At 46.0% G+C, this 24,788-nt stretch overlaps 1 protein-coding gene across 1 annotated transcript in view; it reads right to left on the bottom strand.

Annotated features, from left to right (window-relative positions):
- Window positions 1-24,788, bottom strand: part of LOC136579982 (histo-blood group ABO system transferase-like) — a 61,986-nt gene that overhangs the window by 4,674 nt on the left and 32,524 nt on the right. Inside the window, exons 4-5 of the mRNA XM_066580118.1 lie at window positions 20,843-20,908; window positions 15,780-15,815 (exon numbers count right to left, since the gene is read on the bottom strand). Of these exons, the coding sequence (XP_066436215.1) occupies window positions 15,780-15,815; window positions 20,843-20,908 (102 nt within the window). The remainder of the gene's footprint in view (window positions 1-15,779; window positions 15,816-20,842; window positions 20,909-24,788) is intronic.

Genomic DNA, 24,788 nt, shown 5'->3' with positions numbered 1-24,788 from the left:
CATGACAGAGGTAGGACCTGCAATAGTCTGTGTGGGAAGTACGTGAGCAGGCCCTGGGTCAGGCTTGGTCCCAGCCTCCACCTTGTGTGACCCAAGGTGCCGCGAGTTACATAGCAATGGGAAATCCATGTGTCCCCACACACTATTCTTTCTGTGTATGTGTCAGATAGCTCAACACTGCAAGGGGAAGTCTTTGAGTTCCTTGGGCTCGCCTATGCTGTCGGTGCACAAAGATGGTATTACAGAAGAAGAATCAGAGTGCCCAAAAATGGCAGAGTTTCACCCCGCCAAGGACCTCGGCCTCGGCCCACATTTCTGCCCTAGTCAGTCAGTGTATTTGTGCCAGATATGTAAAACACCACGATGGCACGTCTTTGTGCACCCACAGTATAGGCAGACCCCTGTAACATTTTTGTAGCAAAAGTATAGGCAGACCCCTGTAACATTTCAGTAGCAAAAATATAGGCGAACCCCTGAAAAATTGGTGTACCAAGAGTATAGGCGGACCCAAGTAACATTTCTGTAGCAAAAGTATAGGCAGACCCCAGTAACATTTCTGTAGCAAGAGTATAAGCGAACCCCTGAAACATTGGTCTACTAAGAGTGTAGGCGAGGGCCCGAAAAATTGGTGTACCAAGGAGTACAAGGGCACCCCTGAAAAATTGCTCAACCACGAGGGCAGATGAAACCCACAAGTATTTCTTAAAGATACAGCTTGCTGTTGCTTAATTTGTAACAGAGCCTGGAGGCAGTCCTGTGAAAAAAAATTGGTTGTCCCGCAAAAGCAAGTGAAGTTAAACACTTCTGTATGGCCATATAAATGCACTTTGTAATGGCTGGAGCAGCCCCATTCAACGGGACAGAAGAGGGAAGGCTGCGCAAGCGCGTGGAATCAAGGAGAAGGATTTGGTCAGCGCCAGGGAGACGGGGACGCCAACACGGGGGGGGGGGCCTGTAGGTAAGTATATAACTTCTGTATGACCAATATTTAATGCACGATGTATATTACAAAGTGCATTTATATGGCCATACAGAAGTGTTTAACTTCACTTGCTTTTGCGGGACAACCCCTTTAAAGTATCAATACTTTTGAAACTTTGAAAAAAAATTGTAAAAAAAAAAACAAAAAAAAAGCACTTTTAAAACAGAGCCTTTTGGGCCGCAGAAAAATTGGTAGTTCAGCGTGATGACATGCTGTTTCAGGAGGAGGAGTAGGAGGAGGAGTAATCATATCCGAGAGTGATTGACAAAGCTAAATGCCCCTTTTTTTGTGGTGATAAGAGGATATGTTTTTCTCCTGTTGCAGCGAAAAGAATCATTCGGTTCTGCTGCTTTCCGCCGGTGGAGAAGAGAAGTCTGGGGAAATCCAGCCTTTGTTCATCTTTATGAGTGTAAGCATGTCGGTACTGGCAGTTGACAGGCCGGTACGTTTATCCGTGATGATTCCCCCAGCCGCACAAAACACCCTCTCGGACAAGACGCTAGCGGCATTGCGTACAGTGCAAGTTTGTGCCACATGTCCAGCTTTGACACCCAATAGTTGTATGGAGCAGAGGCATCACGGAGGACGGTGGTACGATCGGCTACGTACTCCCTCACCATCTTTTTACAGTGCTCCCTCTGACTCAGCCTTGACTGGGGAGTGGTGACACAGTCTTGCTGGGGAGCCATAAAGCTGGCAAAGGCCTTGGAGAGTGTTCCCCTGCCTGCGCTGGACATGCTGCCTGATCCCCGCTACTCCCCTACTACTTGGCCCTCTGAACTGCATCTTCTGCCACTAGTGCTGTCAAATGGGAACTTCAGCATCAATTTTTTCCACCAGGGCCCTGTGGTATTGCATCACTCTCGTACTCCTTTCCTCTTCGGGAATGAGAGTGGCAAGGTTCTCCTTATACCATAGGTCGAGAAGGGTGTACGCCCAATAATCCATGTTGGCCAGAATGCGTCTAACGCGAGGGTCACGGGAAAGTTAGCCTAACATGAAGTCAGCCATGTGTGCCAGGGTACCAGTACGCAACACATCGCTGTCCTCACTAGGAAGATGACTTTCAGGATCCTCCTCCTCCTCCACAGCCCATACACGCTGAACAGATGAAAGGCAAGCAGCATGGGTACCCTCTGTAGTGTGCCCAGCTGTCTCTTCCCCCACCTCCTCCTCCGCCTCCCCCTCCTCCTCCAAAACGCGCTGAGATATAGATGTGAGGGGGGTCTGGCTATCAAGCAACATACTGTCATTCCCCGTCTCCTGTTCCAACCACAAAGAGTCGGCCTTTATGCTTTGCAGCGAACTTCTCAGCAGGCAAAGCAGCGGGATGGTAACGCTAATGATTGCTGCATCACCGCTCACCATCTGGGTAGACTCCTCAAAGTTTCCCAGGACCTGGCAAATATCTGCCATCCATGCCCACTCCTCAGTAAAAAAAATTGCAGAGGCTGACTAGCACTCTGCCGCCCATGTTGCAGCTGGTATTCCAGTATTGCTCTACGCTGCTTGTACAGCCTGGCCAACATGTGCAGCGTAGAATTCCACCGTGTGGGCACGTCGCACAGCAGTCGATGCTCTGGCAGCTGAAACCGATGTTGCAGTGTCCTCAGGGTGGCAGCGTCCGTGGTGGACTTGCGGAAATGTGCACAGACGCGGCGCATCTTGCCGAGCAGGTCAGACAAGTGGGGGTAGTTTTTCAGAAACCGCTGATCCACCAGATTGAAGACGTGGGCCAGGCATGGCACGTGTGTGAGGCTGCCGAGCTGCAGAGCCACCACCAGGTTACGGCCGGTCACACACGACCATGCCCAGTTGGAGGCTCAGTGGCGAAAGCCAGAGGTCTGTCTGCTCTGTCCGACCCTACAACAGCTTGGGGGCCATGTGCCTCGTCACCTAAGCTAAGTAGTTTCAGCACGGCTTGCTGACGCTTCCCCACCGCTGTGCTGCCGCGCCGCGTGCTACCAACTGCTGGCGACGTTTTCACATTTCTAAATTGAGAGGTAGACATGGCGTAGGAGGAGGAGGGGAGGAGGATTTGGAGGAGGTGGCATAAAACGCCGCAGATACCAGCACCAAGGTAGGACCCACTATTCTGGGTAGGATGTGAGAGGTCCCAGGCTCTGACTCGGTCACAGCCTCCACCAAGTTCACCCAATGTGCCGTCAGGGAGATATAGTTGCCCTGCCCGCCAGTACTTGTCGACGTGTCCGTGGTTAAGTGGACCTTCCCAGTAATCGCGTTGGTGAGGGCACGATTTATGTTGCGGGAGACGTGCTGGTGTAGGGCTGGGACGGCACACCGGGAAAAATAGTGGCGACTGGGGACCAAGTAGCGCAGGACCGCCGCCGCCATCATCTTTTTGAAAGCCTCCGTTTCCACAACCCTGTACGGCAGCATCTCCAGGCTGATTAATTTGGCAATGTGCACTTTTAAAGCTTGTGCGTTTGGGTGCGAGGCGGAGTATTTGCGCTTTCGCTCCAATGCTTGTGTTAGCGACAGCTGAACGCTGCGCTGAGAGACATTGCTGGATGGAGGACGGTGAAGGTGAGGGTGTGGGTGCAGGCCGGGAAGCGCTTGTGCCTGTGTCCTGGGAGGGGGATTGGATCTGTGTGGCAGGCTGGGGCACAGGAGAAGAGGGAGTGGTGTGACTCGGAGGCGGTGAATGTCCTTCGTTCCACCTTGTTGGGTGCTTGGCCATCATATGCCTGCACATGCTGGTGGTGGTGAGGCAGGAAGTGGTGGCTCCCCGGCTGATTTTGGTGCGACACAGGTTGCACACCACTGTTTGTTGGTCGTCCGCGCTCTCACTAACATCCATCCACACTTTTAAACACCTAGCCCTCTGCATGGAGGCTTTCTGCGAGAGGGTGTTTTGGGAAACAGTTGGGGGATTCCTAACTCTGGCCCTGCTTTTACCCCTGGCCACCCCACTGCCTCTTCCAACCTGTCCTGCTGCTGCACTTGCCTCCCCCTCTGAAGACCTGTCCTCAGTAGGCTTAGCAAACCAGGTGGGGTCAGTCACCTCATCGTCCAGCTGCTCTTCCTCCGAATCCTCTGTGCGCTCCTTACTTGGACTTACTGCCCTTACTACTACCTCACTGATAAACAACTGTGTCTCATCATCCTCATCCACAAAAAGCTCTTGAGACAGTTGCTGGAAGTCCCCAGCCTCATCACCCGGACTCCGGGAACTTTCCAAAGCTTGGGCATCAGTCACGACAAACTCCTCAGGTGAGAGAGGAGCCATTTTTTCCCACTCATGGCAGGGACCCGAGAACAGTTCCTGGGAGTCTGCCTGCTCAGAATATGCCATTTTCATGGAGTGAGGAGACTGGGAGGAAGGAGGAGCAGCAGCCAGAGGATTCAGAGTTGCAGTCCCTAGGCTGGGAGTAGTGGACTGCGTAGAAGACTGGGTGGTCGATACATTGCTGGAAGCACTTTCTGGTGCTGGTGTAGGGCTGGGATGGCACACCAGGAAAAATAGTGGCAACTGGGGACCGAGTAGCGTGGGGCCGCCGCCGCCATCATGTTTTTGAAAGCCTCCGTTTCCACAAGCCTGTACGCCAGCATCTCCAGGCTGATCAATCTGGCTATGTGCACGTTTAAAGCTTGTGCGTGCGGGTGCGTGGCGGCGCATTTGCGCTTTCGCTCCAACGCTTGCGCTAGCAACAGCTGAACGCTGCGCTGAGAGACATTGCTGGATGGGGTCGAGGACAGTGGAGGTGAGAGTGAGGGTGCAGGCCGGGAGGCGCTCATTCCTGTGTCCTGGGAGGGGGGTTGGATCTGAGTGGCAGGTTGGGGCACAGGGGGAGAGGCAGTGGTGCGACCCGGAGGCGGTGAACGGCCTTCGTCCCACCTTGTGGGGTGCTTGGCCATCATATGCCTGCGCATGCTGGTGGTGGTGAGGCTGGTAGTGGTGGCTCCCCGGCTGGTCTTGGTGTGACACAGGTTGCACACCACTGTTCGCCGGTCGTCCGCGCTCTCACTGAAAAACATCCACACCTTTGAACACCTAGGCCTCTGCACGGTGGCTTGGCGCAAGGGGGTGCTTTGGGAAACAGTTGGGGGAGTCTTCGCTCTGGCCCTGCCTTTACCCCTGCCCACCCCACTGCCTCTTCCAACCTGTCCTGCTGCTGCACTTGCCTCCCCCTCTGAAGACCTGTCCTCAGTAGGCTTAGCAAACCAGGTGGGGTCAGTCACCTCATCGTCCAGCTGCTCTTCCTCCGAATCCTCTGTGTGCTCCTCCCTCAGACTTACTGCCCTTACTACTACCTCACTGATAAACAGCTGTGTCTCATCATCCTCATCCACAAAAAGCTCTTGAGACAGTTGCTGGAAGTCCCGAGCCTCATCACCCGGACTCCGGGAACTTTCCCAAGCTTGGGCATCGGTCACGACAAACTCCTCAGGTGAGAGAGGAGCCATTTTTCCCCACTCATGGCAGGGACCCGAGAACAGTTCCTGGGAGTCTGCCTGCTCAGAATATGCCATTTTCATGGAGTGAGGAGACTGGGAGGAAGGAGGAGCAGCAGCCAGAGGATTCAGAGTTGCAGTCCCTAGGCTGGGAGTAGTGGACTGCGTAGAAGACTGGGTGGTCGATACATTGCTGGAAGCACTTTCTGCCATCCACGACAGGACCTGCTCACACTGCTCAGTTTGTTATAAAGGTCTACCACGTGGACCCTTAAATTGTGATATGAAGCTGGGAAACCCAGAAACTTGCCTCTCTCCTAATCCCGCAGCAGCCGGCTGTGATTCACCACACCCAGGAACTCGGCCTGTACCCACACCCCTCACTTGAACCTCTGCGTCATCGTCAGTGTCCGCGTCCTCGACCCTTACCCCTACTCCCCATCATGGCGGATTAAGAATAGAGCAGGGCCCAAATAAATTACCCCACTGTACAGCACTGACAACTGTGGTTAATTCACCGCACACAGAGACTTGTAGATAGCGGAGGCTCTATGCTGTGACTTGAAAAAATTAACCCGCTGTCTTGCGCTGATACATAGGGGTAATTTACTGCTCGCAGAGACTTGTAGATTATAGAGGCTGTGTGGAGTGGGAGAAGACTGTAAAGCCAGTGGATAGTGCTGGTAACTGCGGCGATCTCAACCCCACCAACGGAAATGGTATTGTGAGACGCTCTGCACAGCGGCTGAGCTGAAACAGTTTGGTGTTAAATTACCTCGGTGTAAGGCACTGCAGCCTGAGAGCGCTATAAATCAAAGGCTGGAAACAGGCCTAGATGCGTAATACAAAAATTAGCGATTCACTGTTTGGACCACCAACTAAAATTAAAATATAACTTTTATTAAATAGATTAAAATGTGTCTATGAACGAACAAACATACAGTTATACATCAATCAAGAATAAAGGATTTACTAATAAGAAGATGTCAATAACCCAAGGGAGACGCCTCCAGGTTATAAATTATATGTGTGTCATATCGATTTTTAGACGCCAGTTACTGATGAATAGCACACTGAGAAGAAAAGAGGATGTTTATCAATGGACGCTAATTAATAAGGTTCTTACTGCCACTAGAATTCTTGGACTGTGTCATCACACACAATATGATGGCACTCTTCCAGATTAGGATTTCTCAAATTTTACATCCAACGCGTTTCGCTCAGAGTAAGCCCATCGGGGACCAAGATAGTCTCCAATGATTTTCATGCACGAAAGTGCTATAGTGGCTAAAATGTCGCACACATGTATTTGGTCCTTGGATATATAAGAACCCCGTTGCTGTAATAAAGGGCTACAGATTTGCCCAAATATGATGTCAACTACAGAAATTATAAGCCACCACTGGTTATATCAGGGGCTATCAGCCTGTAGTTTACATTAAGGTCATTGGGTCTTATCTAAGTCCTATATTCATTAGGTGAATATTCACCAGTCTCTTCATCTGGTTTTGGTATATGGGGCTGTCCTTAAATAGATGCAGTACTTGCTATGTAGTTGTATACAGCTAGCTTAACTACTAACTATATAGCCCTAACACTGCGAGGATAATCCCCAATATTGTACGGCACTTGCTATGGTATAGAACTAGCTAACAAAGAAACACGGGCTCAATAGCCCTGATGGAAGAGAAAATAAATATACCAAAATAACAAACAAATGAACCAACAGTCAGGATGGTAGACGGCCGGTGCAGCGGAGCTAGTTCACCTTGTGACCGATTTATAGAGGACACTCAGGTCAGCCCATTAGGGGTGTGTGCTACTGTGAGCCAATTAGAGATCAGACCCAATTAGTAGCTCCTCCTTTATTCAGATACATTATCAAATCAGCCCACTAGTTGCTATAGCAACTGAAATAAACATTGACATTACTGCTTGATGGGGCCCAATGATCAGACTATACCGAGTGGACCTCACGATTCAAATCAGCTAGTTGTAGTGGTATGACACATCCGACCGCTGTTTCGCAGAGCGGGAGGCCAGCAATAAGTTAAATCCATGAGTGTCAAAACAGCCTAATGTACCGCCTATAAGGGGCGTACCTGCGAATCAGTCCGAATAGAAGACGGCATATGACGTAGTCACGTTATGCTATAGCGTTTGCGCAATTGGTGGAACGCAGCTCTATACATGTCCCAATGGCGCTTGTGAGTTAGATGGAACGCATCGCGGTACATAGATGTAACCAGATGCAGGAACAGGGTCTGATGCAGTAACATCGATGTTAGGTAATTTTAGCACATGCATTTTGATGAAGCAGCGTAACAGATCCGCATATGTAATGGAACGCTTGGCATAACTTAAAGAAATTAGGACTGCACAGAGTTAGTGCTACAATTATGCTTACATCAAATGATAAGCGGTCAAGATAATAAATAGTACCTGCAATACAACCAGAAAGTGAGGTGCAATCAACACTATACTAGTAACTATAATGAATAGTGTATGGGGGCCGTTAAGCTGAGTGTAGAAGTGTACCTCAGTGGAAAGAATTAGGATATTCAAAGCACCGAGTTGGTCAAGTAAGTACACGATTGACGTAAAAGATATCGGATTTGTGTCAATGACAGTTCTAGTACCACATATTTTAATCACACAATTGGAAAAGAGAGACAAAATTAGTTGATCTTATAGATTTATAGATGTTTATGACTTCATTAGGGTGATCATCCAATAGGTACCCTCAAACGTATTCTTTTGCGGCGAAGCAAGTTATATCTGAATTATTGCAAGTCCGGAAAAACAAGAGTCTGACTCCATTCGTGTCATAGGCACCTTCAACACTGGAGTATCAGAAATACGCAATATTCTGGGTCAGTTTTGGGACATCCTTAAAGACGATGATAACATTAAAGATCTATTACCAACCTCCCCAGCTATCACCTTTAGACGGGGTAGGAGTTTACGAGACAGATTAACCAGAAGTTATCTTACTCCAAAGATTCCAGCAAGCCACAACTGTAATGCACACGATGAGGAGTAGCCCTAAGAAGGACCGTTGGGTTCTTGACGACAGGATCCTACTCTAACACTTACCCTATATCAGCAGCAGCACTTTCCCTAACCTCTGCCAGCCTGCGTCTGAGGCGAGCCGTGGGCGAGACCATTTTAATTACTCGGCGATTACCTGATCGGCCCAGCCACTCACTGCTGCTGGCGGGCAGAGGGCTGGCATGTCACAGCAGGAAGTGGTAATGCCTTCCCTGCAGGTTTATTGGTTAGAAAATGGCGCTAAACATGCAGGGAAGGGAAATGCAATTGACTCAAGTACCACTTGGTGTTCGTCTGGAGTAACGAGCATCTCGAGTACCCTAATGCTCGAACGAGCATCAAGCTTAGACGAGTGTGCTCGCTCATCTTTAGTCCCAGCCCAATATAAATTATAATTTTAAGAAACAGGTAGGCCAGCTGAACAAAATGCATTTAAACTCATTGAGGTGTGGGGCCCAGAACTACCCCAAATGGCGTATCCATGTACCTGGTAATAATGTCTGTGTCATATTTGGTATTGCTGAGTAGACAAAATCATGACCAGAAAAATGCCAGGCATATATTTCTGATCGGAGGATCTCCTGCAGAGATATGGCCCAAATGGGGAATTATTGCTTTTCCATAGGTACATAGGCATCTACCCCACCCTTCTCTGAATGACCTCAGAGGAGGGAGGGGAAGGTGTGTTCTGGGGAAACTTTAAAAACTAGGGTCTCAGGGAGACCCATTTGTCAGACCTTCGGAGATGCACCACAGTGTAAGGACTTTCCCGTTGATTCCCATGACCGTGCACAGATCAGAAACTAGGGCCAAACATCCCAAATCTGGCACCTTTTTTTTTCCTGCTTGTTTTATTTTAAATACTGGTTTGTTGTGTATGCCTGAAAACCTTATCTCCACTGTAACATCTTTTTCTGTATATTTTTGTACATACAGATATATTTGGCCCTGCTAGTCCTGCAATTTATTAGTCAAAACTTGTCTGTTTTAAAGTGAACCATAACCCCGTAGATTAAAATCACAGAGGTGAGGAGGAAACAAAAACATATTTCACTTGAAAAGAGCCAAAAATGCAATACCTGATAAAGTGCAGATCAGGCATGATTGCCGCTAAGCAGGCACAATGGCCGTAGAACCTAACAATATGCTGCAAGCCAGACTATAAACCAGAGGAGCTAAACTGTCCACTGCAGACTTGTATGCAGTCGCCCTCTCAACCAGCCCAGATTGGGGAGGAGCAACTGCATGCAACTAAATATGCAATGTGAACGATACCACAGAAGCCAGCCCATAGATGGGGCGTCCCACGATACAGGATTAGAACTCACACTGACATGGCAGTGGGTTGCCCTGTGTAAGGAGAATTTATGTGTTTATCAAAGAGAAGACGATCCCAGATCCCGTGCAGAAGTCTGAGCCCAGGAGAAATACACATCACACCAGCCTGTGCGGTATCAGATGATTTCTAATTTATTCTAAGGCGTATTTGGTTTTTATACTATAAATGACATCACAGCAAAAGTATATACCTCCAAAATTAATAATAATACATGATAGGCTAAAACAAAAAAATGATTAACATAAGTTACACCTCCTTAAGTGTATCTATTACATACAATAAGACCGTCATAAATTCAGGAGAAAGGAAGGCCTGGGAAGGCGCCATAGGGTCTATTCACTTCTCCCTGCATATGTTATTCTATAAACATACATGAGTGATTTAGTAGACTGTCTTATCTTCTAATCTTTCTTCCTCAGAAGACATGCAGGCCTATAGAAGGGTTTCGTTTAACCCCTTCACTACTTAAACCAGTATCATGCTATATATTCCTAATCTACAATGCAATATAGAATAATTAACTGATACATTGATCTACAATTTTCTTAACACCCTGTATCTCAACAGTGGCTCTTTTCCAGTAAAATATGTTTTTGTGTCCCCCCCCCTCCCATCTCTGTTATTTTAATAGTTATAGATTCTGACGGACGTGGTGTGGCCTTGCCGTCGGCCCGTCAGCTTATGCGTCTTTGCCAAAATGCTAAACTAACACCCGCATTTATTAGTGTGTATTAATATTTCCTTTATGCAGCTTGCTATAGACTTCTGGGGAAGCCCAAGATGTCAGCCAGTGTGGCCCACTGTTGAGGTACAGGGCAACCCCCTGCCATGTCAGTGTGAGTTGTAATCCTGTATCGTGGGACACCCCATCCATCGGCTGGCTTCTGTGGTATCGTTCACATTGCAGATTTAGTCGCTCCTCCCCAATCTGGGCTGGTTGAGAGGGCGGCTGCATACAAGTCTGTAGTGGACAGCTTAGCTCCTCTTGTTTATAGTCTGGCTTGCTGCATATTCTATATGTGCCTGCTTAGCGGTGATCGTGCCTGCTCTGCACCTTATCAGGTATTGCATGTTTGGCTCTTTTCCAGTGAAATATAACCCTGAAGATTGTATTATAATTCATACATGTGGGTTTCAGCTTACCTGAGGAAACAAAAGCTGGCGTTGGCAGCGAGTGTGTGTGGGTATTGCAGAGTGCTGGAGATGTTAGACCAGGGGGTGATTTGAGCTTTCCTTCTGCATGCGTGCAGGAGCCTGGGAAAGCTGGGTACAAATCCACCTGTATTCTAATGACTCTGTGCTCATAGAAGTGGTCATAGCAGCAAGAGCGCTCAAAATAGTCGATCCATGACAAATCGGCAATAGAGGTGGGAGCGATCGGGGTCTTCCCATCTGTCCCTCTACTCCACAGGTGTCAAAACACAAGGCCCGTCGCCTCATTTTCTGTGGCCGGCCGGCTGTGCAGTAAGTTCCCTCACCCGTGCTGCTGTCAGTAGGCGATATTCTATCGGCTTGTTCTGTCTAGTGCAGACAGTAATAGAGGAGTGCCGATAGCACACTGACAGCAGCCGCGGAGGAGGGAAGAAGACTGCAGAGAACATGATCTCTGGTGCCAGGAGAGCGGCGCTGAGGAGGAGCAGCTGCAGGGTGAGAGCCAAGGTCAGCGTTGAACTCCTCTCACCAGTGCTCCCTCTGTTCATGGCTGCAGGCCTGGGGAGACATCAGGGGCCCAAGTATGCAGGAGGGCCCCAAGAAGAGAGCAGCCGGTATACCTGCCAGTGGGACCGCATTGGATGCAGGCAAGTTTAAAAATGTGTATAAAAATGCAGAAGTGTCCTTGTGTGCATGTATGTATGTGCACCTGTAATATATGTATGCACAAGGTCAGTACATAAATACAGTCTCAGAACCAAGCTCAGTGTATAAGATAGCCTCAGAACCAAACTAGGTGAATAGATACTGGACCAGAACCAATTCATAAAGTACAATAGCAGAACTGTGCAGTTGTGTTGTGGGGATGTAAATGGGCTGACAGGAGTGCCTTAGAGTATCAGAGGGGAGGAGACAGAGCCAAGAGGAGGATTCATGCAATTCCACAAGACACTGCTGTATGGAGGCAGAAGTACACCTGTAGTGGCTCAGAGCAAAATGTGTTTCATGTTTGTCATGGGCAATAATATTGTCAGCAATTTCTATATGTATGAAGTGTATGTAGTGTGCCTCTGCAGCGCTGAACATGTTAGCTGTCTGGTATGGGAGATGTCTAGCAATGTATCGTTTTGTGTGTCATGTGACCGTGCTTTTGGGGTATATATGTTTTTGTAAGGTATTTTGAGTGAGCTCTGTCAGTCAGTCTGCAAAGATTCTGCAAGTGGCTGTTGGAGAAGGAGAAGAAGTCAGTCCTTAGACTGGTTCAGGCTAGACTAGGCCGAGAGCAAGGATACTTGGAGGATCTGTCGGTGTCTTTGAAGTGCTGCATCTTGAGTTCCCCTGTGCTGTGAAAGTGAGAATGGAAGAAGCCGAAAAGTATCACTCGTCTCCTCTGGATATCTCTTATCCCAGGAGACCCCGAGGAGAGAGAGTGGACGTTCCGCAGAGTTGAGTGTCCACCGTCTTTTCTGCAATTGTGAGTGTGAAGAGAGAGAGAAAGAAAGAAATACATACATGTCGGGCAGCAGGACCCTGCAGATTATTTCACAGTAAAAGTTTTCTCCCGTGAGTTCCGTGTATGCCTCCCTGCCATCTCATGTGAAGCGGTGCAAGTTGTACTCAGCTGCCAAACTTGTAATTTACTAATTGGACTGTTAGTAAACGTGTTTCACCAACAGTTTCCTGTGTGACTCTTAAATAGACCTCTCCGTGTGTGGATCCTTTATTATTCAGTGGTCGCATTCGCTGCAGAGGAAGGAGCGGTGGCGTCACCGGTGACAACACAACGGAAGAGCCAAGGTAACTCAGTTCCCGGTTACCGTCTACATTAATAGCGTTGCCCGTGGCTCTGGTGGACGTGTCCCCGGCTACCCTCTGGGTGGGAGACAGTAGTGCCACCGTGACATCCCCCTGTCTTCTAGGCTAGGGCTCGCTCCTCGGACGCTGCAGGGCGGAGCTATCTTGGCATCACGAAACGGGTCAATCCTTTGTGCTTGTTCCCCAGAAGACACAGAAAAAATGCTTCCCCGCCATTTTCCGATCACAGAAGATTTTTGCCTGTGTCCGAGTGTCTTTAAAGTCAGTACTGGTTCAGAGCCCTTTGAGAATTCTCTACAAGTCCAGGACAATTTTCCTCTGACTCTTAAAAAAATAGATGGCGGGTCCTCTGAGCCTGAAGACATCAACCAGAGTGGTCAAAAGAAAAAGAAAAAGAACGAGTATATGGCGGACAGAATACAGAAATTCAGGTCTGATTCTTCCCCATTGTATGTGGCTAGAATGCGCTATGCGCGGAGACAAAACTGTGTTGTGTTACTAGAGAGGAGTTGCCCTGGAAAGTAGGGGGTGGGGGGGGGGGGTCACCCCACCGCGAAGCAACACCTACAACCAATCCCTGCACTGAGGCTTTAGGACAGCCCATGGGAGGAGTCTTAATTTTCAGTGAGTGAGCCTCTGGACCTCTCTACACAGACCTGCACTCAGTTCTCAAGTGAAGAAATGTCTACCTTCACTAATCTACGTGGAGTGCCTGCTGGTTACCCGCCACTGCGCCCATAATTCTACTGGGGAGATGAGCCTGAGTTACAGGGACTGGCTGTCAGCACGAGTACCTCATCTCCTTTACCAAAGAGAAAAATTCCAGGTTCCTGACCACACGACTTGGTGCCGGCAAGAAAAAGGTCGCCACCAATTTCTAGTCCCTCAGGGGAGGAAAAGCCAATGCCGTAGCGATCTTGGATGTCCTATCAGGAGGGATGTCACCAACCTTACCAGTTATGGATAGTGATCCGCGAGTTCAACATAGAGGCAAGAACAGCGATTCCTCTGAGCCGGCGCCCTCACATTTAGGACTTTGGAGACCTGGGCGTACAGTGGTAGTTTTCTGAGGCCTGACTGCAAAAGCCCTGTTTGCGCCAACCGTCTACTAGTCCATTAGGAATACTTTCTGGTCCATCTTCTAAGGACATTGTTCCAATCAGCCCAGTGACGCGGCGGCAGCTAGACCATAGCCTGCCGAGCCGTTTGGTCCAACTCAGGAAACAAGGAATGCTCTTGAGGAGTTTTTTAGAACGGTAAGAGACCCGGATTGCCCCTCTTCCAATACTTCTCTTGGCATACTTCATGCAGCAGCATGCCTACCTCTTCTGGCTACACTACCGAGTATGAGTCAGAAGAACCTACAGCTCCGCCAAAAGGTATTTGGTGTTGAAAGAGACTTGTAATTGTGACACTTTTGTTTTTCCCCTTCTTGGACTTTTATCTTCTTTTCTTTGCACAAAAGGACTTTAAAGTTATTATTTTGCCCTGTAAAGGTTAATTTGCTTATTAATGTTTACTAATGCCCAAATTTCTAGTTAAAGTAATGTTGAAATGTTCAAGTATTGTGCAGGAGGGTAAGGAATGTTTGTGGCAGTAAAAGAATCGTTAATTGCATTACAATGGAGTGTCTGTGTTTGCACATATGACTGTAGGGATGATAGGCGTGATTGCCTGTTAAGTCCCATGTGTTCACTTGAGCTGTGTGCTGGTGCCTGCCTGTAATTTCATCTGTCCCAGAGAACAAAGCCTCATTGTCATTTTTTCCTCTCTCTTTATTTGATTGGGGGTATAGACGTATAGCTATACGAAGTGTCTTGGGAAATTGATAGTCATACCACTTATCCCCTAATTTTCTCAAGTCTTGCCAGTCACCCATCTCTACCCTTTTTGTATTTCACAGTGTGTTTTTCTTTAATTTAGTCTTTGGGGAGAAGAGTTATGCAAGTGCCCCATAGCAAATGCTAATGAAACCTGGATTTTGTCCAACCTAGCAACCCTTCTTCAAACAGTTGTGGCCATACCACACAATTCCTACATGCTGTCATAAAATAATTGTTTTACAGGGGAAAGCAACATCTTAGATGTTTTTTCAAATGGTTTAGTGAGTTGCGCACTAGAAGAAGACCAATTCTGGAACAACAACTCTGTTTTAAAAGACGTAGGGGTCGGCTTATTCTAAATATGTGGGACTGTAGTGGCCCAGAGCTATAGGCCACTTCAAAATGTCTTTCTTATTCATTGGTTGTATTTGCCGTGGAGGAAGGAATGGTGGCATCACCCGTGACAACACAAAGGAAAAACCAAGGTAACCCAGTTCCCAATTACCATCTACTTTAATAGCCTGCCTGTGGCTCTGGTGGTGTGTCCCTGGCTACCCTCCGGGTGGGAGACAGTAGTGCCACTGTGACCAGGCCTACAACTCATCCCCGCTTTCTCCTAGGCTAGGGCCTACTCCTTGGATGCTACAGGGCGGAGCTATCTTTGCATCACGAACAGGATGAATCCTTTGTGCCTGTTCTCCAGAAGCCGCAGAAGACAGACATCTGGTCAGTCGGACATAAGGGGGTGATTGACCCAGCCTACATCTGCCTGCTGCCCACCTACAAACTCGTAGCCGGCACACTGTTAGACAACACGGGATGAGCACAACTAAGACCAGCCATGCCTAGTCTTATTTTAGAAGACAGGGTGTTGGAAACTTCTCATGCCTCCTGAGTTAAAGTTTGCAATATTTTCTGACCTCATAGCTGCCTTATCTGCTATTTCAGTGTCTGCGAGAGCTTGACCTGGTGATTTGCATTCTGGGCAGTGTGGGCTTTAGACTAGGCACTGTATAGTCATGTAATGTAGAAAAAAATGAATTGCTCCCCATACATTATAAGAGCTCAGCTGAGCTGTTGGGGAGTGTTTGACAACAAACTTGCTGACAGTTTCCAATAACATTTATCAGAAGTATGAATGCAGCTCTATAGAATACAGGATGTAATGCAGGAGCAGGACAAGTTATTGATGAACACTTACGGAGGCTTCAAGGTGTCCGGCTTTTCATACAGCATTCTGAGAAAAAATAAGAAAAATCTAAGTACATGGTTAAGAATCTGCACAAAGCGATTATAGAGGATTTTGACTAATACACAGCTGATTGCTCATGGATTGTCAAGGGGTTTTTGGAAATAGCTGAAAACTTCCAAACTCCTGATGGAATGGGCAAGTTTACAGTAAAGATCACTGGCAGCTGCCACTAGGGGGAGCTCGCTGCAGAGGTATTTATGTGACTTCCAGTAGGAGCTGTATACATATGTAGGGAGCTCCCCCTAGTGGTGACCACAGGTAGATAAAATTATCATTGTTGAATGCTATATGATAGTGTGATGGAAGTCACACCTCTTTATGGGGACGCTCTGCTGCTACTGTTAATGTTCTTAGGATAAGACTTTTCACCTTTTGAGAGAAACATCCTCTAAGAGCTCCATCCGGGAGGAATTTTCAGAGGGTCTTGTGTGTAGAAAAGAGAGCATTAACCCCTTAGTGACATGGGCCGTTTTGGACCTAGGGACACAATGCTTTTTGAGTGGAGAGTGTATATGACACTGCTTCAAAAGTCACAGGATCATATAGAAGCGTCCAAAGTAGCACAAACAGAATAACTGGGACTTACCCGGCGCCAGGTGGGGCTCTGGCTGGAATACCCCACCTGCACCTTGAAGTCCAAGATCACCTGGAATAATAAATGGTGTTCCTCCAATACCATCTATATCCCAGCAAGCCAGGAGTGTCGTCAGAGGTGTATGCCCTCCCGTACAGTGGGTATAGATAAAGATAAACGTCCAGTAAAAGCAAAAATCCTCCGCGCTCTTTAAATACGGGAACAGCGTTTACCAGATTTAATGCATAACATTCAATTATTAAATATTGCGTAGATATTCCGCCATATTCTTCAGGAGGAATATCCCCACATAAGAATATGGCGGAATATCTACGCAATTGTTAATAAATTAATGTTATGGATTACATCTGGTGAACGCTCGTCCCGTATTTAAAGAGCGCGGAGGATTTTTGCTTTTATTGGACGTTTATGATTTTTGAGTGAACTTTCATCTCCACTATTGAAAAACTATAACTTGTTTTTTTTTTCCACGACTCGGCCGTGTGGCGCGCTGCAGCTTTATTGGTACCATATTTGGGTGCATATAATGTATTGTGGAACTCAGTTCTGTCAATGATTTTTTTTCAGCATTAATCATAAATGATGTGATCAATTATTTTGTGGATTAGTGCGATTACAATATTAACACTATATATAATTTTTTTTTTAGTTTTTTTCACTCTTGCACAATAAAAAAAAAACCTTTGTTTTAGGAAAATATATATATTTTGCATCAATACATTCAGTCGCACAACTTTTTTTAGTTTTCCACGCACGGAGCTCTGTGGGGGCTTGTTTTTTTTGCGAGATAAGCTGTAGTTTTTATTGGTACCATTTTGGGGTACAGATAGTATTGTATTTTTCATCACTTTTTTGGGTTTTTTGTTTTGGGGTACAGATAGTATTGTATTTTATCACTTTTTGGGTTTTTTGTTTTGGGGTACAGATAGTATTGTATTTTATCACTTTTTGGGTTTTTTGTTTTGGGGTACAGATAGTATTGTATTTTATCACTTTTTGGGTTTTTTGTTTTGGGGTACAGATAGTATTGTATTTTATCACTTTTTGGGTTTTTTGTTTTGGGGTACAGATAGTATTGTATTTTATCACTTTTTGGGTTTTTTGTTTTGGGGTACAGATAGTATTGTATTTTTCATCACTTTTTTTGTTTTTTTGTTTTGGAAATTCCTTTTTCATGGATGTCCATGACAAAAACAGCACATTGGTAGCCATACATGCACATACATTTGCATATTGGTTGACCATTACACTACCATGACAAGAATAAAATTCAGTTTCAACTTTCTAAGCATAGGAAAATAATGGAGGAAATGAGATTAAAGTGTGTGTGGGGGGGGGGGGGGGGGGGGAGGAAAAAGAGTTGAATGATGAGATTGTTATGCCAATACTGGCATAATAGACTAGACTAAGAGTGTCATTAGTAATATGGTTGAGGCCCCTGCTGGAACAGTAAGCTTCAGTCTGCTGAGATAAGATGAAAGAGAAAGCAGTATAAATAGCAATAATATAAACCCTAAGACTTCCCATCTCAGATCACATGGGTTACGCTGTTAAGCACGTAGCTTCTATGGCGACCAGATAGATTCACATTTATTGTGAGAACGGTTGGCCCAACTTCACATTTCCTCCAACCTACAAATTTGGCTAACTTTCACTACCCATTGATTAAACGATGGAGCTATCGGTTGAAGCCATAGGACAGGAGATAATAGTCTAGCTGCTGTAATAAGATGTGTGGTAAGATTACTCCTAGAGGGCCTATAATCAGCAGAGGGTTGGGAAAGAATCATATATTCAGGGGAGAGTCTGAAGGAGCTGTCAGTTACATCACATATAGTTATTTCAATCTGGTTCCAAAATGGTGTTAAAATAGGGCCGGACCCCCAAATGTGCGCCAAGGATCAGACTTGTTCATTGCAGCGCCAACATATATTAGATTTGGACAGTTTATGCGCAAACAACCCCGCAGGCGATTTATACCATCTAGTCAGCAGCTTGTAATGGTTTTCTTGTAGTCTAATGCATTGAGTGACCATGTGAACGGCTTAGGATAGACTCTACCTCTTCTTCTGACAACTTGACCTCAAACTCCCTTGCCCACAAGATAATGAAGGTCAGTCTGGAGTCGGCTCGTGGACTAATAATTTTCCTTTTGAGGAGTGCGATCTTCCTACTGGCAATACATTGAGCTACTGTAATTCCTTCCAGTTCCGTAAGACGTCGGGGTGACGGGAACACAATGTTGAAACTATCCAGGGTTTTAGGTAGGTGAATTGTTTGTAGAGGGTTAAGCAAGGTGGATGGTATCAAAGAGAGTCATTTTTCAAGAAGCTGTTCACTCCCGAGAGATCGATGCGACCAAAGATCTGCCATTGAGAGATCACTTAAACGAGACCAGATTTCTTTTGTATGTATATCCAAATCTAAGCCCAAATAATTTAGTATTAGGCTGAAGGGGGAAATTAGGGATGGGAGAAGGCCTGATTCTCTTCGGAGAGAGTCACAGATCTCCCATGCTTCTCTTAGCAGGGAGTCGAAGGGTGACTTCCTATATGTTTTCTGTGAAGGGAGCCACACGTCTGTAATGAAAGATGTACCGTATGAACCTCAAACTAGGAGACTTACCACTCGGTTTTTTAAAGGGCTTACTCCATTTCATCCATCTGTTGAGTTGTGCATTTAAATGATAGGAGCTTGGATGCATAGAGATAAAAGCTATCTTCTCTCTTTATTCAGTATGTGCCCATCATAACAAGGAGAATAGAGACGTCCTGAGGACGCGTTTCAACCTTCTCAGGTCTTGATCACCAAGTTGGGCCAAGTTGGGTCTTGATCACCTGAGAAGGTCGAAACGCGTCCTCGGGACGTCTGCATTCTCCTTGTTATGATGGGCACATACTGAATAAAGGGAGAAGACAGTTTTTATCTCTATGCATCCAAGCTCCTATCATTTAAATGCACTTGTGTTAAGAAACCGCCTAGGATCGAGTGTTATGGATGAGAGACTGCTTTCTTCATGCTGAAAAGAGGACACAGCAAGGAATGTAAGACGGGAGCTGACATAACCGGCTACGTAGGTGAGATCATTACCTCCATCTGTTGAGTTGAATTGATTTATAGTGGAGCATGTCTGGTAGGTTTATCCCACCCGCTCTCTCCTCTGACCTAGTATACGGTGGGCCAGACGGGGTGTTTTAGGTCTCCATACAAATCTAAAGAAGCTTTGTTTAATCTGCTTAAAAAAGGAATTCAATGTATTTGGGCCTCCATGAGCTTTTTTTGTTTGGACTGCTGTTCTAATTTGGCAATTTGTCTTAGTAAATCCTCTATCTCCGTTTTTTGTTATCCATTGCTATGAATAGGCCTCTAATATACGGCTTGTGTGTCTCCCATACTGGAGGGGGTTTGTCTGGAGATAGTTTGTTTTCTCTAAAATAGTTTCTAAATGAGAAGATATATTTTTAATTGCTTCTTGACTATCTAGGAGAGTCGTTTAATCTCCAATGCCATGCTCTGTGAGATGAAGAGGTGGGACTAAGTGAAATCGGGATGGGGTATGATCAGACACAGTTATATTGCCTACGATCGAGCTCCTAATGTGATGGATGATAGAAGAGGAGGTGAATATGAAGTCTATTCTTTGGTACGAACCATGCGCTGGCGGATAAAAAGAATAGTCCTTCATTGGATGAAGCATTCTCCAGGCAGCTGAGACTTGCAGGCTCTGTAGCAACTTATGGACTTTTTTGCAAGCTTGTTGGGAGACCTGAGAGTTCCCCGAGGAGGAATCCAATAAGGGATTTAGGGTGAGGTTTAGGTCAGAGCCCATCACTATATTACCCTCTGCAAAGAGAGAACGTTTATTTAGGGCCTCAGGGAGCCAAGATACCTGATGCATATTTGGCGCATAAAGGTTAACTAGGGTATACGTTTCTGCAACGATTTTGCCTTTCAGGAAAAGCATACGCCCCTCTGAGTCGGACAAGCTGCTATCCAAGATAAATGGGACAGATGGGTGTGGTGATATGGCCAGCATTCTGGGAAAAAATAAGAAAGATCTAAGTACATGGTTAAGAATCTGCACAAAGCGATTATAGAGGATTTTGACTAATACACAGCTGATTGCTCATGGATTGTCAAGGGGTTTCTGGAAATAACTGAAATCTTCCAAATCCCTGATGGAACGGGCAAGTTTACAGTAAAGATCACTGGCAGCTGCCACTAGGGGGAGCTCGCTGCAGAGGTATTTATGGGACTTCTAGTAGGAGCTGTATACATATGTAGGGAGCTCCCCCTAGTGGTGACCACAGGCAGATGTTTTTCATCATTGAATGCTATGATAGTGTGATGGAAGTCACACCTCTTTATGGGGGCGCTCTGCTGCTACTGTTAATGTTATTAGGTTAAGACTTTTCACCTTTTGAGAGAAACATCCTCCAAGAGCTCCAGCTGGAAGGCATCTTCAGAGGTTCTTGTTCTAGTCCTGTGTGTAGAAAAGAGAGCATTAACCCCTTAGTGACATGGGCCGTTTTGGACCTAGAGACACAATGCTTTTTGAGTGGAGAGTGTATATGACACAGCTTCAAAAGTCACAGGATCATATAGAAGCGTCCAAAGTAGCACAAACAGAATAACTGGGTCTTACCCGGCGCCAGGTGGGGCTCTGGCTGGAATACCCCACCTGCACCTTGAAGTCCAAGATCACCTGGAATAACAACTGGTGTTCCTCCCATCCCATCTATATCCCAGCAAGCCAGGAGTGTCGTCAGAGGTGTATGCCCACCCGTACAGTGGGTGTAGATAAAGATAAACGTCCAATAAAAGCAAAAATCCTCCGCGCTCTTTAAATACGGGAACAGCGTTTACCAGATGTAATCTATAACATTAATTTATTAAAAATTGTGTAGATATTCCGCCATATTCTTCAGGAGGAATATCCCCACATAAGAATATGGCGGTATATCTACGCAATTGTTAATAAATTAATGTTATGGATTACATCTGGTGAGCGCTATTCCCGTATTTAAAGAGCGCGGAGGATTTTTGCTTTTATTAGACGTTTATGATTTTTGAGTGAACTTTCATCTCCACTATTGAAAAACTATAACTTGTTTTTTTTTCCACGACTCGGCCGTGTGGCGCGCTGCAGCTTTATTGGTACCATATTTGGGTGCATATAATGTATTGTGGAACTCAGTTCTGTCAATGATTTTTTTTCAGCATTAATCATAAATGTGAGCAATTATTTTATGGATTAGTGCGATTACAATATTAACACTATATATTTTTTTTTAGTTTTTTTCACTCTTCCACAATAAAAAAACCTTTGTTTTAGGAAAATATATATATATTTTTTGCATCAATACATTCAGTTGCACAACTTTTTTATTTTTCCACGCACGGAGCTCTGTGGGGGCTTGGTTTTTTTTGCGAGATAAGCTGTAGTTTTTATTGGTACCATTTTGGGGTACAGATAGTATTGTATTTTTCATCACTTTTTTGGGTTTTTTGTAAATTCTTTTTTTATTGATGTCAATGACAAAAACAGCACATTGGTAGCCATACATGCACACACATTTACATATTGTTTGACCATTAGGGTGGATTCAGACGACCGTATATCGGCTGGGTTTTCACGCCCAGCCGATATACGATGTCCCTCTTTTCAGGGGGAGGAGGCTGGAAGAGTCGGGAGCAGTGCTCTGAGCTCCCGCCCCTTCTCTGCCTCCTCTCCACCCCCTCTCCACCCCTCTGCACTATTTGCAATGAGAGGAGGCGGAACGGGACAGATGGGTGCAGTGATATGGCCACTCCTCTTGCAGCACTGGTGGGATGGTTACTAAAATATCACCTATCAAAGGGTTTTTTTGGGGAGCCTTGGCGCTACATTTCCTTTAAAATGGGTTTCTTGTAAGAATGCTATAGATGTTTTCATCTTCTTTAAAAGCCATAACACTCTACTCCTCTTTTGCGGTGAGTTTAGGCCTTTTGTATTCAGAGATGTGAGGATGAGTTCATCCATTGTTCTAAATTGGGCGAGAAACTAGTGTAAAAGTTGTGGTAAGACCAGTTAGAGTATCTCACTGCAACCTTCACGTGGGAACAACTCTCTTCGGTAGGGGTTAGAGGATTATGGGAGGGTTAAATAATGAGGTTTAGGGAAGATAATGCGTTGCGTCACGAGTCAAAAACGTGACGAGCTTGAAATGTTCACAACGTTTACCGACGACGACTAAGTTGAGGGAGTAACTTAAAGTTAAATCAAAACATAATGCGCACCTACCGTACTATAACAGCAAACAATTACTTGGAGTGAAAAGAGGTTTCTGTTTTGTATTACTTTGGTAAGAACATACAATCTGCTTGCTCTCCTCTCCCACTCTTAATGAATCACACCAACAATAAGTAAGTGAGGCAACTTAACAACAGAAACCATTTCAACTGGCCGCCAGCCATAAGTCAGGATCATTCCTTGGCAGAGAGGCAACACTGATAACACCATAAGCCTAGGGACTCAAGTGCCTACCAAACAGGGAGGCGAGCATGGCCTCGCCTCTCAACTCTTTGGCTCAAGTGCTTAAACCTCCTCCCGACTCCCCGCCCACAGCACAGCAGATACAACCAGGACAACCGGGTGGGGGGGAAAAAGGCACAGCGTGGGTCGACCTGAGCCACCCTGGAACTGAAGACAAGGAGGGGGAATGGAGGGAGGCTAGACACCCCTATCCACATCCTCCCCACCTGAATCCAGATGGCCATCAATACAGAACATGATATAACAAGAATAAGGACCGATACTTATGAAAAAACATAGTCCATAAGTCAGGTCAGCTGGTGTAAGCTGCATAGGTCTCAAGAGGTAGGGGTGTTATCTGGAATAGATGAGACCTGGCTTCTTTCACTGTAAAAGAAATAAGAGCATATAGACAAGAAAAGGGGAAAGATGACCAATGGGGTCAACTCCCAGCATCAGCAACACCTTGGGGTCAGATTCTCTATCTGGTGGCCTCCACAGAGCCAGACCAGCCTTCTGTAAGACGATGGGATGAAGCTCATTCAGAGTTTTTGTGAAGGAGTCGACATCGCCTTTTCACTTTATGGAAAGTCAAACCTAGTACGTGGTCTTCTATTCCTTGGAGACTTGGAGCGAGGTACCTCCTTCCATGAAGAAGCAGAGGTTTCATGAGTCTTCTCTTAGCAAGAGTGGAGTGAGCCAAGTCCTGATAGATCTGAATTGTTGATCCTTGGTAACTCAGTTGATCCCTGTCTCTGGAAACTAGTAGAATTGCTTGTGTGTCGCTGAAGAGAAGCCCACAGACTATATCCCTTGCTGGGTCTCCCAATTTTGGTTTGGGGTGTAGCGCCCTGTGGATTCTCTCAACACGACAGTACCAGCTCTCTTACCCCCCAAGAGATCCACAATATAGTTGATGCCATCTTCCTAAGCTAATCTGAAGAATGTAGCTCAGATAGACCTTTTATCTGGATATTGCGCCTCCTACTTCTGTTCTCTTGGTCCTCTATTAAGGTCAGAGCTCTATCAATTTGGTCTCTCTGAATCTCCATGTGGTCAGAAAGATCATTGGTTTGTGTGATGATGGCAGCGTGGGAGTTCTCTAATTCCTCTAGTCTATTTCCTATGTGTGGGATTTCTGTTTTTAAGTCATCCAGCTCTGAAAGGACTGGTTGAATAGCTTGAGCCAGAACTTTGAGGAATTTTGATATGTTTGCTCTGTGAAGATTATCTTGTTCTCTCTCATTTTCACTCTCTGTATCTGAGTCTTCTGGGGCTTCCTCTTCATTTGGAAGCACCAGCAGGGGAGTAAGCACTTCTCTTTTTTAGGTAGCATTGTAAATGCCCTTGGTGTTTTGCTGACGATTGCTGCCCAGAGGCCATGCCGGATCTCTCCTTCCCAGTCTTCCCCATCGTGCCTCCTGATAGAGGAGTGCAGCTGGACTGAGTGCATAAGAAGATCAAAAAAGAAGATATGTAACACAGTTAGGGAGACGAAGTAGAGTGAGATTATCTCACTCTATCGACCTGCAATATCGCTATGTTTTTTAACGTGATTGTCAATGGGGCTTTCTAATGTTAAAAACGCATCACACAAAAATTGCAAAGCACAAACCTGCGATGCGTTTTTAACATTAGAAAGTCCCATTGACAATCACGTTAAAAAAAAATGCAGCGATATCGCAGCGTTAAAAAACGCAAGTAGGTAAAAGCCCCTAGCAATATGCGTAAAAGCTAAAGAGACTCTTAGATCAGAAAGGGCATAATAGGGGGACCCAAAGGTCGCTACCTTCCAAAGTAGATCTTCCACTATCAGAGCCGGCGGCGCAGGGTCTCAGATAGGCAGATG

The sequence above is a fragment of the Eleutherodactylus coqui genome, chromosome 10 (genome assembly GCF_035609145.1).
Source record: "Eleutherodactylus coqui strain aEleCoq1 chromosome 10, aEleCoq1.hap1, whole genome shotgun sequence".
Taxonomy (NCBI): Eukaryota; Metazoa; Chordata; class Amphibia; order Anura; family Eleutherodactylidae; genus Eleutherodactylus; species Eleutherodactylus coqui.
The sequence above is the reverse complement of the archived record's forward strand: the minus strand, read 5'-3'. Positions and strand labels throughout refer to the sequence as shown.